Here is a 17,189-nt window from a genome sequence, read left to right on the forward strand (position 1 = left end):
TTTGCAGAACACAAATGAGTACAGAGGAATAGTATCATCACCCAGCATGGTGTGTGGTGCAGTATTATACTCTACCTCTTTTGGAGGTGGTGGAGGTGGAGGGGGATCTTTGATGACCTAAAAAGGCAGAAAGGGAAAAAAAAAAAAAAAAAAAACATAAAAACATAAGGAATTGCACTGGCACCATTAAAAAGCATGCAGAAGATTTTTTAAGAGTGAACGGTTTCCGTCTGAGTCCCCCACATCTGTTCATAAACTGGCAACCACTACTGCTACATCTCTTGGGTATTGATTATCAAGGCCTTCTGGAAATTAACACCATCCGCCTGATAGAAAATAAAATCAATTGACTGGCAGACACTCTTTGGGCAGACGTGTCTGCCACTTTGCTTCCTGACCGGATAAGACTCAGTCATTCTAAGTAATAGGCAGTGATGAAATCCTATGGAGTTAATTAGCAAGCCTGGGAGGAAAAGCAGCCGTAGGTCTATGTGAGGTCTTGCATAATGTTGGGCCAAGATGCCTGCTTCTTTGTGCCATGCCATGCTGATGGATAATTTCTGGCCCAATGACAAGTGTGAAATGCCTTCTGGTAGCTCAGGCTTCACCTCTCGACGTCTAGATCATTTCCGCAGATCTCACATTTCAGATCTAATAATTGAAGCATGTAGCTCCTTAACTGCTCAGCATAGAGTGCCTGCAAGTGGGAGTTAGGTTTGCAAGGCTTCTTAAAACTGTGACTGGTTAAGGATCACTCAGATGGTAATTCACTTACACCTATTTTTAAACCTCTACCTACAGTTTCTTGCTGTTCTCTTTCTCACATACGTACTGTAAATCTCAGGGAGTTCCCTGGCATTGACAGGAAACCACCAAACAGTGAACAGAGGGAAAAGGAAGGGAGCAAGTTGCTTAAGTGGTGAAGGTGAAAACTGGAAGTACAGGCATCCATCCTTCCCTAGCAGGAAAAGCAGGCTAGTCAAGCTAAAAAAGAAGTACTTCCGTGACATCAAGGCATTTTTTTTGTGCTTGAATATCATATGGAAATAATTAAAAAATATGAATCTAAAGAAGTCTATTTTTGCTATACTGTAGCCCATCAAAAACTGTCCACAATGGCAACTATATACTTTACCTTAATTAAAATATGTATTATTTTCTTCACTCTGCATTATTATAGTGTTTTCATTGACTCTACCACTGCCTACAGATAATCTGTAATTGCATGGATAGATAGCATCATACATAAAAGAACATTCTTTTACTTGACCAATAATCAAAAGTTTTCCTTCTTAGATTACAGTTCAAGTCATAGTCACACCAAGAATTTAATTACCCAAACAAGATGTGTATTTTTAGCAGTGGATGCAGAAATTCTATCAAATAAGACAAAAAAGTGATGCCCCCCTTGGAAACATGCTTCCACAGTACTTTTGGTTTAAGATACTAACTTGTTTATGATGCTTCCTGTGGATTGGGAAGTCGGTCATGAATTTTAACAAGACATTCCTTTGTTGTAAGATGTTGCAAAAAGATGCCAAGCAATTGTTTTTCCTTAAGCATTTCTGACTATTTTTTCCCACCAGCCATCGGGAATTCTAAGACTACTTCACAGAAATCAGCTATTTGGTTGGTCAGACATTCCTGAAAGCCAGATTGCAATTACTGTCCCAACTTGAGAGAAAGAAGAACACAGAGTGATCATGGGCCGATTCTGAGGGATACTTAGGTGCTGAGCAAGATTTTCCACAGCATTAAAACAGTAAACAGTAAAATACTACTTTCAGTGTACTAAGGTTCACATTCTCTCCTTTATTTAATTGTCATTTTTCTTTCTCTTTTGCCTCTTTCTAACCATTACCCCCAAAACACCAGTTTTCTTGCCAAGACAGCTAGCTGTCCAGGACAAAAAGACCAAGCTAGTTGCAGATAGATGTATGTTAAACAGTAGATATATTGATACATAGGTAGATATATATACATGTTAAACAGTATTACCACTGCACTTTCTACGGCTGTAAGATTCTTAGGTTCTGCAATCTCTCCTGAGCAAAGACAGCTTCACATAGGAACCTTCTTTATGGCACATGCTACAGTTCTTGGGCCCTTCACCCATTGGTTTTGATGGAATCAGAATTTCTTCCCCAATGAATCAACACAAACTCTATTGACCTCACTGGACTTCAAAAGTCATGAGTCAATGACAGTTTCTGTTTGACTCCCTGATCAAATCCTATGGCAGCTGCTACATTCCCTGAAGTTATAGAGTAGACCTGATTTGAAACTAACCAATATATTAATTAGCTGCTATTTCTAATAGCTTTAGAAAATGAAACTTGTTTTAAATGTGACAGTGGTGTGAGAAAATAATCTGCTTTGAGTAGCAGATACTCACCCTGCTGACAGAAGTGGAATGTAAATGCCTGCATCCTTATGTTTCCACAGGCTCCTCGCACACATTCACACACACACAAAGAATATTCTCAGTCCTGTCTGATATTTCAAGTGAAATGAGTAGAAAGCTATTTCAACAAAAAAGGAAATGCAAAGAATCCATGCAGTTTTGGCAGAAAACAATGCAAATGTAGCACGAAGCTGAAGTTACTGAGTATCGTAATATTGCTAAATTCACTTTCCCTGAACTTGATTCAGATTGGATAAGTAACAAAGACTCTGGATAAGGTTGCTGTCTTGTTATCCACATGTAGAGATGGATTACTTCCTAATTCTGTTTTGTTTTGTTTTATCGTCATTGTCACCAGGCAAGTCTGCATCTCTTTTATTTAGTTGCAAAGAAGGAAGACTTGAGCTTGGAGGAAAGCCGATTTCTTCCAAAAAAAAAAAAAAAAAAAAAAAGTTAGTTGCTTCAGGCAACAGTCCCTTTGATCTGCTCATTAACACTTATCAAATGTTCGCGTGATGTGGGCATTAGGAAATGTCAGCACCAGAGCCTGAAGCCAGCTTGATGTGATCATATGTTCTGATATTGAGGGAAGAGTGAAAGAACTGTCAACAGTGAACTGCCTTTAAAAGAAGGGGGGAGGGAGTGGAAGAAAAGGGAAAAAAAGAAAGAAGAAAAAGGAGTCCCCCACCTCGACATGAACTTTATATCAAGGATAAAGCAGAGTGCCCAAACCTCCTGAAGCTCACAATGCTGTCTGCAAGCGATAGAGATTCACACACACGTGTGGCTCTGGACACCCATTCTGTTCTGTCAGTAACACCTTTCCCTTCTCTCTTTTCCATTTGGTTCTGAAGCATGGGACAGAAGAGTTGAGAGCTGCTGCTTTCATCCTTGCTCCTGGTCTTTGTCCATGAAAGCAGACACTCCACTGCACCAGGCCTCAGAGGAAGGGCTGCCCTGATGTGCTACTGTCTTCTCAAACACACAGGCACCAAAGCCCAAATGTACTTAATCCAGAAGTGGTAATAACATGTAATGTGAGAGCTTCAGAGGCAGAATAGAAGGAAAAGAAAAGAACCACACACAGGATAATGATCTGAGGAAACAGACATCAAAACGACAATAAATGAACAAGTCAGAATGTGGTAATAGGTTCAGTGTAAGAGTCTGTGGTTTTGGATTTCAGTAATGATTTAGCAAACAATGACCTAAAAAGACCTTTTATTTTTAAGGAAGCAGATAATACCCATGAGAGGTGGGGGAAACAACAGGGCCTGAACATTTAAAGTGCTGTGATCTTACTGCTCCCACAAAAGTTAGGCTGCTTCTTAGTAACAATCTGTGAATATATAGCCAAAGGCTTCCCTAGCAATAGCCAATTACATACCAAACATATATCCAGAGAAGATACTCAAGGTAAGTTACAGTTCCTCAGAGTAAACCTCAGGATGCAACATCTTTAATCACAAGGTGAATTAGAATTGAGGGACGTCTCCTTACATCTTACTGAAGCTCTTTGTGGAGATGCCCAGGTGAGCTCCACAAAGGAGATGAGATCAGACAGAAACTTGCTTTAATGTCACAGTGCATCTGTGTGCACCCGAGGTTTTTGCTCTGCAGTTCATTATACAGTGCAGCTATTTTAATTAATTTCAGTTACAGAGCTTTATTTTTTTTTTTTAATGTAGGACTTCGATGTAAAAATCCAGAAAGCACTTTCTAATTGTCTTTACAGCATCATCACACTGCTGTCAAGAATTCTTGCTCTCAAGGGACTGAGGCACTAGTCACTATTTACTGTAATGGGAGAAATATGATGTGCAGTATATGAAGATTTGCCATACAGTGGGAATTAGGAATTAAGGTGAGACAATTATTTTAAAAAAAGAAAATGGAAAGCTTTCTTCTTTGTAATTTTGATTTCTCCTGTTCCATGGAAAGGTTCATGATATAAATTATTGTTGAAGGAAAACAACTAACAGCCTACCTAGATTTCTTATGGGACTCTAATATGGAGAATGAGACAGAAGTGTGCTTTTATCAGAGCAGATTTTGTAGCTTTTGATTCAAAAACCATGAGGAAAGAACCAGGGGTTGAAAACTTCTTCTATGGGGTATAACAGAGACCACAAACAGACGAAACTTTTGATTACTTTGGCTGTCTCTGGACCAGGAGAAGTCCACCTTTTCTGATACCACTGCTTCTACAAACCTGAGATAAGAAAAAGTGCAGTAACAGCGTGGGAGCAATCTCCAATTCTCTAGTCCTCAGTGCTGTCATTGACATGGATCAATACTAAACTTCACCAATTTAAAAGCTGGGGCATGCCAGGAGATGGAAGGAGTGTTAGTGGAGCAGCATTGCTGATTGCTGCTGGAAGGATAAAGAGCGTTCATTACTCAGATGAAAAGAGATGTAATGTGTGCAAGATGAAAATTTAATTTTTTGCAAGAGATTATTAAGACAATAAGGGATTTCAAACTCAAGAGCCCATAATGGACTACAAATACCAATTTTAGCTATAGTACTTTTAAAATGGTCCTTGATTTCAGAATAACATCTGTGTGCCATTATGGCCAACAACTTTCAAAATAAAGAGAACAGGCTTTTTTCAGAGATTTCACAGAAATATACCACATCTGCTCACTCTGCAGAAACCAACAAGCAGCACAGCAGCCTGCTGAAACTGCCTCATGGTGTGCAGGTCTCTTCAAATGCCAGGAGTACTGCTAGGGGCACAGACCACAACATCTAACCTGATCTCTTCTTGCGTATCACTAATGAAAGAAAAGTGCCTCAACAGATGGCTTCTGTCACATGGAACTCCCCTGATACTTAACCTATTTCCTGCCCTATCTGTATTTTCCAACACATTTTGAGTTATGGTCGTGAGTCACAAACCTGGTGACTTTTTTTAAGAGCCTTTACTCACCACTTTGCAACAGAGGGGCCAGAACCACCAGAGCAGCCCCAACGCCGCCAGAAGTAACAGCACAAGCACAGCAATAAGTGCTGCTATGCCACTGGACTGTGGAGAAAGCAGAAGGACAGCATATCAGGGAAATGTCGCAAAGAATTCCTGCCTGCTTTTCCCACTTGGCCCAAAACAGTTTCCTACTGACTGCTACAACTAAAAAGAAGCTGTGTTTACAAGAAATACATAAATGCATGCCTCAGTGCCTATGTGCAGTGCATTTTTTTGTTTGTTTCCTGTGCAGCACTGCATGTTTGCAGAGGAGGCTGCAACTTGTAACTCTCAGACACCAACTAGCCATCAGCTGCTCAGCCATCAGAATTAGTGGAACAATTCTATCAGTGACCCATTTCTTGCAGTTGCCCATCTGCTACTATGGAAACAGCACTTCTCTGTGTATGGAGCTTTCTTTGCTGCAATATGTATGAAAGACAAAAAAAAAAGGGGGGGGGGAGGGATCATCAAAAGTTCTACTGTTTTTTTCTATCGCTGCACATCTGCACTGATTCTGTGTGTCATAAGTTAGAACTTTTGACCAAAGAGAAGCAATATAGGCAGAGGGAAAAGTCATTTTGCTTTTGCCAGCAATTTGGCATGATCTGCTTTGCAGGAATGCTTTATTTTTACCTATGTCAGCCACCTCAGCAGCTTTTAAGGGGGCATGGAAATAAACTCATTGTGTACTGATCTTTCTGAAAAGACTCAGCTAAAGAGAAAAGCAACCCACTGGTAGTTTCAGCATTCTCCAGTGATTGCACTCTCCTTACATTATCATGCTGAAAGGCTGCTCATAGTGTATTGGTGTAAGATTGCAATGATGAATCGGCCCTTAAACAGAGAAAGACAGTTTGTATAGCATGTGTCTCCTCAGCTCTGAATTCATTCAGTCTTTCTTCCTGAAACATAAGGGCTGAACCGAGATAACTTTGACTTCTTCAGCTATGCAAGTGTTTAGTTCTAAAATGAACAGAAAAAAAATTCTATTTTTTCTCTTTTAGGTTAATTACCTAGGAGTGATGAAAATACTGTTGGAAAAATACATGCTGATGAGCAGAAGGCACTGTTCTATGTGCTTCTGTGCCTGATGGGAAAGCTGCACAGAAGTCACACTCCTCAGCTTCAATCTGCTCCCATGGATCTTCCGAAGTAGAGATGTTCTGGGATGGACCCCAGGTGACTGTGTCACGCCTGGCTCGTAGTATGCTTACAGTGAGCAGATCTCCAGTGGCATGGACACTTCCCAATATTTGAAAGCCACAGCTGCACACTTCAGTAATGTAATTTGGTGTAATAAATTTAGCAAAACACAATTTGCAGGCTATAGAAAAACATAAGCCCCACACAAAGAAGAAACACACAGACACTGCATGGATCTTGAGGCAGCAGTTGAAGGAGAACCGGTAGCCCTCATCACTCATTTTATCAAAGAATTCAAAGCATCTGAAGCCTACTGTGGAGTGCTCTAGTGTTATAAAACAGATTCTAAGGATGTCTTGAAATATGGAGAAAATTACTTAGAAAACATATATATGCATGATTCTCTTATTCTTCAAAATCATTCATTGTTAAATTCTCTATATTCTGTATTTGTCTGCACAAGTGTGTTTCTAGTAAGGTGGTTTTGTGCATTACAAACACCTGAGAGACTTGCCATGCACTGAGGTTCTCTGCTCTGGGAGAAATGCAGTGATCAAACAGGAACAGAAACTCCATTTCTGCATTTTACGTGGAATGATATGAGCTATTTTTTGACAGAAGCGGTGGAAGCCCCGTCCTTGGAGACATTCAAGATGAGGCTCTGAGCAACTTGACGTAGCTGTGCATGTCATTGCAGGGGAGTTGGACTAGATGACCTTTAAGGGTCCCTTCCAATTGAAATGATTCTACGATTCTGTGATTCTGTTTACTTACACACTCTGAAGCGGTGATAGTCAAAGAGCTGGACATGAAAGATTGCCCTTCGTTCAAACTCACCAAAACTTCTATAGTTCTGGAATGAAAAGAAAAAACAATCAGCAGCCATAAAGCAGTCAGTAAAGGCACATACACACTACGGAGGCGCTGGGACGTACAGACTCCATTCAACAGAGTGGGTGTTCTCAGACAGGTGTCCTCAGAAACCAATCCTTGCTCATTTCCAATTGAGCTTTCTTCAGTTCACGCTACTTAAAACTGAATACAATCACTTGCCATGTTTCTCTGGACATGGCAAAATAATTTCAGTCTTCTCAATAGAGAGCTGAGAACACCCCTTCTGTATTCCACGCAACATAAAACACCCCCAAATGTTCCACATAAAATAAATTGTGCATCAACTGTAAAAATAGCATTGTTTTGTCTAGTCCATAGCCATCTCTTTAGTCATACACAGACATTGTGGATAAAAATGTCGAATAATTATAAATGGTCAAGACTTTCTATAAATAGTACATAAACACTGCATGCAAATAGTATGTGGTTTACATTTTACAAATTAACCCTAGAAGAAAACAACACATGGCGAATGTTAAACAGAAGAGGACTCTTCAGCATCTCTGGCTTTCATTCCCAAGATTCAAACAGTTTATGTTATGTGTAGTTGTAATTAAATAAAAATATAGATATCCATGAACTAAAATGATTAATCACTTATAGCGTTCTTCTTAGATGTCATCAATTTTTATTCTGGCACAAACACTTTAGTCAATATGGAGTTCAGAGCTATTTTAACTAATTTGGCTAATCTCTTTTTCAATTTAAGTAAAAATGAAGTAACTTGCTTCCACTAAACTCATTTTTTAATGGTCTATGTTATGAATAATTGATCTAACGGAAAGAATAATTTACTTCTAATTACTTCAGGAGTGAGTGAATCAGAACAGATAAAATAAAAAATTAATTAAATTCTCTCCCAACTAAATAAAGCAAACTGCAAAAAAACTTCGGTTTGTCATGGAATTTCAGATGCTGTGCTTTTTATTTATTTATTTATTTTATTTTCAATTTCTCACTTTGCCATTTCAGTGAGAAATGCTACGGGAAACTTTAACATAACAATTCTGCTTGAGTGTAACTGGCAAAACAATCCTACTGACTTCAGTGCAGTGCAAGAGGATTTCACTCCATCCCTTTTGTTTAACGGAGAAGAAATGTGTATGTTTCAACTCTTCAATATTTTGAAGATTTGCACATTGTAAACACAGCACACTGGTTTTCTGACCAAGTCACTGACCTACATCCCAGTAAACTTTCCAGCATTACAGAGTCGCATCTTTTTGCATCATCACTTTTGTCACATCACTGCTCTAACTAGGGCTCTACAGGTATAACTGAAAGCTGAACTCAGCCCAGAAATACAGAAGAAATCACAGCACAGAGAGTATTTTTGACTGCAACATTTCAGTTAAGTCCAAATCCAGAGAGAAGAGATTGTTCTCATACATACTTCATTTCCCCCCCTTCAGCCTTGTCTTTTTAAAGCATTAGTCAGAGAATAACGTGCCATAGGCTCCACACCAAATTTTGGACTTGGGTATACCCAAAAAAAGGCATTCATTGTGGTCATGTTTCCGAAGTACAAAAGCTATTCATACTTTTTCTGAACTTTCCTAAGTAATGGTGACAGATGCTATAATTGGGATTGTGTTGCTTAGTGTGAATTCTGGTCACCCTTCCAACTATGCTATATCCAGCTGTAGTACACCATGTAATTTTGATTTTTAAATTACCATATCATGTTCTTGAAGTCTGTGAATCTAAATCCCTGCATACTTTGTGCAGGGATTAATTTTTTTAAAATTTCCCATAATACTTTAATTGTCTAAATACATTTTTGCTTTTGCTCATCTCTTTCATCCTTGCTTGGAACCATTTCTCTAGTCTTTTGTTGTGCAAAACTCCACTGAGATCAACAACAGCTGCCTATGCATTGGTGAAGAACTTCTGGTTTTGGCCAGGAACATCTGACTACAGTTACTTGAAGCAATTGGGATCCAATTTCCAAACTGCTTTCAGATGCCTTCCCCATTTCATTAGAAACAAACAAACAAACAAACAAAAATAAAAAAGTGAACATTACTCCTTGATTTCCTATGGATTTTCTTCTGCTATCCAATCAGTTCCCTCTGCTTCTTGGCAAAATCATCCTTCCTCCTGACTCGTGGTTTTTTTGGTCAGGAATATTTTAATATTTTCCAATATCATTTCACAATGTTTTTACCCTCTGGCACTCTGTTGAGCTGTTTGACATGCTGCTACCAGTCCCAAATGAACATGGTTGCAAAGGAAGGTACATCAGTGACTGACTGCCATTGCCAGCACTAGCTGGGAATTCCTGGACATGTGACTTGAGTATTGGGTTATTTTGTATTCCCCAGAAAAGTTCCAGCTTTCAAAACTAGTCATCAACCCTGTTAAACTTCCCATATCATTTCTCTCTTACACATTAGTGCTTGAAGCAAAAGAAGTCACTTTTTTTTCTCTTCACTCCTCATGCCATGCATCATACTCCTGCTGCAACATAGGCTATTTTCTTCAGTTTCTGTGACCGGTTCTTTCTTGCCACTGTAGAGAGCATCTCTACTTGCTGTTCTCTAGCAGTGCTTCATAGCTGCCCTATTTGTCCCTGGGAGCTTGATGGGTCTAGGCTGAAACATGCAGGGCTTGTATCATTCAGTGAACAGGAAATGAAGCTGTTTTTCTTTATGTTCTTCACTGGCAAACGAAGCAGGAAACTCAAAGGCTTTTGATAAAACTGCACTGAAAATTATCTTCAGCCACACTAAAGGAAAGGAGCACTACCCAGGTACCGTGCAGCTTTCAACAATCTATGAAAAATGCTGCATAATAGCTAAGATAGCCTAGATGAATGGATTAAAATAGGGAGTTTACCAATAGTTGAGTGCCTATATGCTACCACCACGCTTCACAATACACTTTCACTGCCAGATTTCTGATAAATATCATCTCAGGCAGCAAGATCACTGAACACATCAGCTCTCAGTGCAGATACCATGCAGTAGGAACAACCTATTTCTGTACCAGCTTCCATTTTGATACACAGCTGCAGGGATGAGCTATTGGAGTCTGTCATAGGAGTTGATCATATTCGTTCAGTTCTAGAAGCTACAGAGTGAACTCATACAGATAATTATCTCATCTTCAAAAGGATGAACCTGTCAACATGCAAAACCACTTCCTTCCTGAGACTGTCATGTCTGTAGGGTATAAGGAGGGCAGTTTTCTCATTTGTTCAGCATCTACCTGTGTGTACTTCTGTTTCCTAGGAGCTCAACAAAATAAGAACCCCGTTTCTTCTGTGTGCATATTTGCAAATGTCTAAGGAAAGCCCTGTATATAAATATAACATATTTACTGTAAACTAACCTTATGCAAGGCATTTAGCTCAGCACTGCACAAACTTAAAACATTCTGAAAACAAAATGACATGCAGAAGTGACAATTGGTTTGGGGAACCATCATTTCTAATGGCTGATTGTTAGTATTTTGTGAGAATCGCATTCTTTAATAAGGTCCCAATGAAGCTCAAGGCAGCTAAAAGCAGAAACAACGTCAGCTGTAGACCAAAGCAGTATAGCTTATGAGACAGAAGAGATTTTGCATAGTAGACTTAGACCCCAAGGGAAGGAGCAGCGGATTTTGGTCAGCTAGCTGTAAGACTATGGTGGAAATGATCAGAAATACTTTTTTAAATGTCTCAGCAGGCAGTGAGTGCCTCATTTGTAAGTCTTTGTGGCTGCCATCAATTATTTATGTGATTTATATGGCTAGCCACAGTATTCTCACTGCTTTCCAAATGCCCAAGAAGGATCGTCCCTCCTTCCACTGATGTCTGTTGAGAGTGAGACTACAGGAGAGGGGTGTCAGTGTCACAGCCCAGGTGTGTAAGAAGTACTATGAGGCCAGCATTTGGATCCTCACTGTGCTTAAGTCACTGTAAGGGTGAGCACACTCTAACAGCACAATGACACGCACAAGGGCACTTTTTCCCTGTAGTAACATGGAGTTTTTGGCACAGCTGTATTTTTGCATGGAAAGGCTGGAATGACACTAGTTCTGTACCAGCACAAAATGCAAACAAATGCTGAACTCTGCTATGAAAGCTGCTGCAAAACAGAGCATCTTCTCAGGTCAACCCTGAAGAAAACCCACAAAGAACCAGAAAGTATCAATGTTGGTGTTGCTGTGGCAACCCAAACAAAAACCTCACCTCTGCTGTGTCAAGTGTGGTTTGGGCGTGGATTTCTGTTACATGGGGAGGGGAAGCAGACCCTGAGCATGACTGTTAGAGATTCTAGCAATTGGTGCTTGAGTAAAGTAGAACCAAAGAGATGGCAAACTTGAGTTAATAACCGTGTATAATTAACATGTGCAGATATTCATGAGTTTGATTGTTTTTATGTAACATGAGTCTAATGTATAATTTGCCATACTTTTAGACCTGTTTTCTTATAGTAGGAAAAAACACCTATTTGCAGCTCATAACCCTTGCTGAGCATGGGAAGGATTTTCCTGTCTTTTGTCAGAAAGTATCACTTTTTAGATGAGAATTAATCCTGGAAAACTTCATCTAGTAGAGTTTAAAAAAAATGTTCTTCTTTATGACCCAAGTTAACCAGCAGACTCTTGCAACTTTGAATTGCATCCATCATGGACCACTGGCTGTTCTTATCCACAATTTAGCAAAAATGTAACTTGAGAAGCCCCAACAATTGCAGTTCTTTCTTTCCTTTATGTACATGGCTGTTTTACTGTTACAAAAGAGGAACGTGGCCCATCGCCATATGTCACTCCAGCTCTGGTCTGAAGACTTTCAAACCCTATGAAATACAACTGACATTTCAATACACAGTCACCTATTTGCAAAGTATTCATTTGCTCCTTACTTTATGAGCATCCAATAAAAGGCTGCCATTTTATGACCCATTAAAAAAGATGAAAAAAAATTAAATAAAATTGTGAAAGACATTTGCTGGAAGTAATAAATAATTTACCTCCAATTTTCACACACTGAAAATTAAACTGGCAACTGCTCAAAAAGTTATTAAAATTATGGTGACTAAAGGTATTTTAGAATCAAGTGGTAGCATTAAAATAGCTAAAATGCTGTACATACAAGAAAGAAAAAAAAAAGGTGCACTTAAAAGGGTGCCTTCTTTTAAAACAACTTTTCCCATGAATTGCAGACAGTCTTATTACTGTTAATGTTGTAATAATTGGTAAGCCAATAGTAATGTTGGTACACCACTATTATTGACTTACTATTTACAATTGTATAAATGTATCTAGACACAGAATTACAGAATTGCAGGGGTTGGAAGGGACCTCAAGAGATACTGAGTCCAACCCCCCCATAAATACATATATATATACATATATGTACATACACATGTATGTACATATGCAGAGATCACACACAGAAAAATCAGTAACAGTGGTGGGAAGAGGCTTTGGCAGAGCAACTGATGTGAGGATCATTTTTTGTACTCCCATCACTTCCATGTGTTTCGTAATCTACACAACATTCACAAAGGGATGCTACAATAACTATACTTTGGTCTCCTGAAAAATGAGGTGACTGGAACACACTGTGACTGACAACAGCATGGGTGTTTTACCCTTCATCAGTTTTCACTGAGTGACCAAATGCACATCCTCATTCAGTATTTTGTGTTTTAGAGCTTAAAGGAACAGTTCCATTGCCAGCCAATCCTGACCTACATCTGTAGGTGAACTGAACCTCCTTCTACCATTATTTGCTGGGGAATATCCTTTAGCAGCACATCCTTCCACCAGTTATTGATTAACAGACTCCAGGACTACAAACCAGACTCACTGAGTCCAGGGACACAGTCCTGCTGTAGGAGGGGGCAGCACTAAGCCAGGAACGAAAGTTCTTCCAACCCATGCTTTTGCTGCTCTTCCTAAATCCAAAACCCCAGCTGCATAAGGACATAGAAAAGTCCCTTGGAGCAGGGTTACAGACCTTGCTTGCCAAATATTCACTGCATTTCCACTAAGGGTGGATATGCCTGGGAAGCATAGAAAACAGTTTTATCCAGTCAGCAGGAATTCTACCAAAGACAGCTGGGTTATGACACATTCTAGGAGTTGTTCTCCTCCCACCAACCACACAGGCATGAAAGTGAATTATTTATTTTTTTCCCAAGAATATAAAGACCTGCACTGTATGCAAATCTTTAAAGAGTTGGGTTTTTTGTTTTGTTTTAATAATAAGAATTAGTATGAGCTCCTTTTTTTCCTCTCATTCCTTCCTCAGTGTACCTTACTCAAGTTACGGATAGTTGTCTTAGAATCCCCTCTTATCCCCCCACAGCTGCTTAGCTCTCTCAGCATGGTGTTCAGTACACTGCCTGCTTGGGTTTGGCTTCCCATGGTATAGACTGCAGAGGAACACAAGTATTTCACCACTGGGAAGTGCTTGTGAATTTGAAAGAGCAGGAAGCCAGCAATGTACTCAATGCGATCTCATGGAATCATGGGAACCTGCAGTAACTGGGTATGAAATGTCATTATTATGTTAAATGAGTCTATTAATTCAGCTCAGGATACTATGTCCACTGCATAATATTAAGCACTTAGTTCTGCTCACGCAGTCTTTCTTAATGCTCTGGGAACACTATGTGCCCTATTGAGGAACGTGAAGGACTGCGTCAGAAATTACAACCGATCTTAACATCGGACCCATATGTCTTAGGAGCCAGTTAGCCTATACAATTCATTGAGGATGTTTCCATCTGTGAATAGTTCCCATTATAGTCTAATTGTGTCAAACTAAATGTATTTCTAAAATATTTTTGGAAGTTAATATTTATAACAGACATTAGGCCTAATCTAGCCAAACTTCAGCTTTTCTCCTACCTGAATGCATTCCTCTGACTATTTTCTTTGTCATTGAGGAGCAGAGTCTGGTGACTGTACTATGTGAGGAATCGGTGATTGACAACCATACTCTTTCTGAATTTTGTCAGAGCAGGATGACCACACAGAAGTAGTTAAAGTGCTGCTGCTGAAAACAAATGCCAAGTCTCAGTGTCTGCAAAGAAATAAATCAATTCTGGGTGGGAAAGGATGCACATCAGCCCTCCTTGCTTAAGAAAAGACCAGAAGAAGAGTTGTTGATGCTGACAGATAATGTTCATACCAAAACAATGGGCCTCATTAGCCATGAGTACATCCATGCTGGAGAAGAACTGCGATCACCTGAGCACAGAGGCTCTGAAATGAAAACAGGTGATAAAAGCTTAGGTAATTTGGAGATGGAAGCTTACCAATCAGAGAGCACAATAAAGTCAAGTAGTTGATGAGAATCCCAGGGAAATAAAAAGGAAGCAAGCCTTCCCTTTGGTATTTGCTGTTATTATTGATGTAGTGTTAGTGAACTGTTGGTTATTGTGGTAATGGAAAAGTAAAAGGGTTACTAGTAAGCTAAGTGAAGAAGCTCTGCTTTCATCCTGGTGCCTGGGACCTCTTTTTAGAGTGATAGACTGCAGGGTCTTCCTCAAGTGCTTCCTAAGGTATGTAACTAGTTCCTGAAAGGGAATGGCTTGTGGGTTCTTGAGTTCCTATTTTTGTACAGCACTGGCTAGTGTTGTCTTGAATATGAAGCATCTTAGTCTTTTAATTGAGGTAATTGAGAAAGCTTACTTAATCCTTGTGTTATTTGTTCCTCTTTTCTTCTGGCCAAGTGTTGTTCAAACTATGTGGATTTGTAATAGCCCATATAGACTGGGGCCCAAACTGCCAATATATGTTTTTAAATGCATGCTGAACCTCCTGCAAGTGGTGAACAGCTCATAATCTGTATTTACATAAATAAGTAAATATGTAGCTTATTAATTTGAAACAGAATAGAAGGTGTTTAATTATGCCACTGTAAATATTCATTCCTTCTTAAATGACTGACAAATACACAAGTCAAATATGGAGGTTTGACCTATTATTTCCATTCTTTGGTACTTGCTCTCTGTGTTTGAAACACATTTTTCAAAATTTCACCCTTCGTAGCCAAAAAGGGGGTTAATTATTGTATGAGAACTGAGTCATGCCTGAACCACTAATTGATCACCTGAGGCAAGGACTGGGTCAGCTGTGGGAGCACAGGTGAAGGCAATTCACCTGTGTGAGCGGACCCCTGTTTAAGGGTTAACTACCACAGGGGAAGGACTTTCTGGACATCCCTCCTTTTTGGAGTTTTCCACTGTGAGCCTAGATCCTAGGGTAAGGGTGAGCATTTCTTTTTGATTGTCTTTTTTCCACTGTGATAATCTTTCTGACTATAACACCTGTAAAGTACCGTCTTAACTGCTCTACTCTTTCAACTGTACATTTGTTGACTGTATATGGGTAAATATTGCTTTAAATAGCAGTTTCACCCATGTCTGTGGAAAGATCAGTAATTACTTCATTTAGCACATGAATTTGGATATTCATGTGGTAAAGAAAAAAAAAAACACAACAGAAACACCTCAGTTAAGCTACACACAACTTTTCTCAATGCTTTTTAAGGCAATCAAATGAACATTCTACTCAATGAACTTGATAAAGCTACAGGTTTTCCAAAAATAAATTTAAAAAGACGCAGGTAACTTCATAGGTCTATCTGTATGATCTGGAAATAACTTCAATTTGTGAGTCTCAGTTTGCATACAGCTGATGTGGGAGTTCTACCTGAACTGAGTTGAGACAAGCATCATTTAAATACTTCTTTCTTTGCAACAAGCTAAGCATTTCTGAATGTGCTGCCTACTTCATATTTTCATTCCATCTGGTAAAAAGGAATGCTGAAAGACAAAGGCTAATTTTAAACTTACGATTGTTACAGAGTTACTAAATAAAGCTGCACTGAAAGGTCGTAGTGTAGGATGAGCACAGCAGTGATTTCTAGTTCTTGAGTATGTGCGTTGTAGGCAGTGTGGTGTTGGATGGAAACAGTTTTGAGAAGTATTACAGTGGGAGGGTGGGGTGTCATGACAAGAGTAAACTGGTAAGATGTGAAATGGGTGCTGGGTTAGGCACAAATATTAGCTCATTGCAGCTTTTTTTTTTTATGATTGCAGTGTTATAAGGAAGTAGGAATGTGTAATCTTAACAATAAGTTAACGATAATTTTGTGGGGGAATGTAAATCTGTGCATCATTCACGCCCAGCCCCCACTTGCATGCATTTCCAAAGGCACTCATATGCCTCCTTTGAGAGAACTCATGATACTATATTAGCTCTTTCAATTTAGATATTTATTTCTTATTTGCTTGAAGAATCAGGCCAATGTTTTTGAAAGCACATTAAATTATACCATATGCCTCTTTAAATCATCCTTATCAAACAAGTTGTAGGATGATGCTCTGGTTCACTCTGTTCTGTTTTCCCTTCCCTCACAATGTGTTTATGTATATTTATCCAATTTGTTCTGTTCCTCCTGCCAAATTGCAGGTTTGAGATCTCAGCTATGCAGGGGCAGCTGTGCTATTGTTGTTGCCTTACAAAACAAAGGTCACAGGCTGAGCCTGTAGCACTAGAACTAATGACTGCTGCATGTCACCCATTATGGGACAGACATAGAATTATGAGGGTTCAAGGACCCTCTAAAGTAGGAATAAATCTTACCTTGCCTTTTGGGAAGCAGGAACTCAAGTTTTAAGAATTAACTTATGTGCAAGTTAGACTCTTGCCAAATATAGTGCTGTTAATGACATTCTTCCACTGTCAAGAGGGGGGGTGGATTTTTACCCCATCCCCATCAAAAAAAAAAAATCTGAAAAATGAAATGACAGTGAGTTGAGAGGCATTAT

At 39.3% G+C, this 17,189-nt stretch overlaps 1 protein-coding gene across 1 annotated transcript in view; it reads right to left on the reverse strand.

Moving 5' to 3' along the window:
• The window catches only part of ANTXR2 (ANTXR cell adhesion molecule 2), a 99,648-nt gene that overhangs the window by 44,978 nt on the left and 37,481 nt on the right, over positions 1–17,189 (reverse strand). Inside the window, exons 11-13 of the mRNA XM_085222505.1 lie at positions 7,291–7,369; positions 5,338–5,433; positions 76–117 (exon numbers count right to left, since the gene is read on the reverse strand). Of these exons, the coding sequence (XP_085078631.1) occupies positions 76–117; positions 5,338–5,433; positions 7,291–7,369 (217 nt within the window). The remainder of the gene's footprint in view (positions 1–75; positions 118–5,337; positions 5,434–7,290; positions 7,370–17,189) is intronic.

The sequence above is a fragment of the Meleagris gallopavo genome, chromosome 4 (assembly GCF_905368555.1).
Source record: "Meleagris gallopavo chromosome 4, MGAL_WU_HG_1.1, whole genome shotgun sequence".
Lineage (NCBI taxonomy): Eukaryota > Metazoa > Chordata > Aves > Galliformes > Phasianidae > Meleagris > Meleagris gallopavo.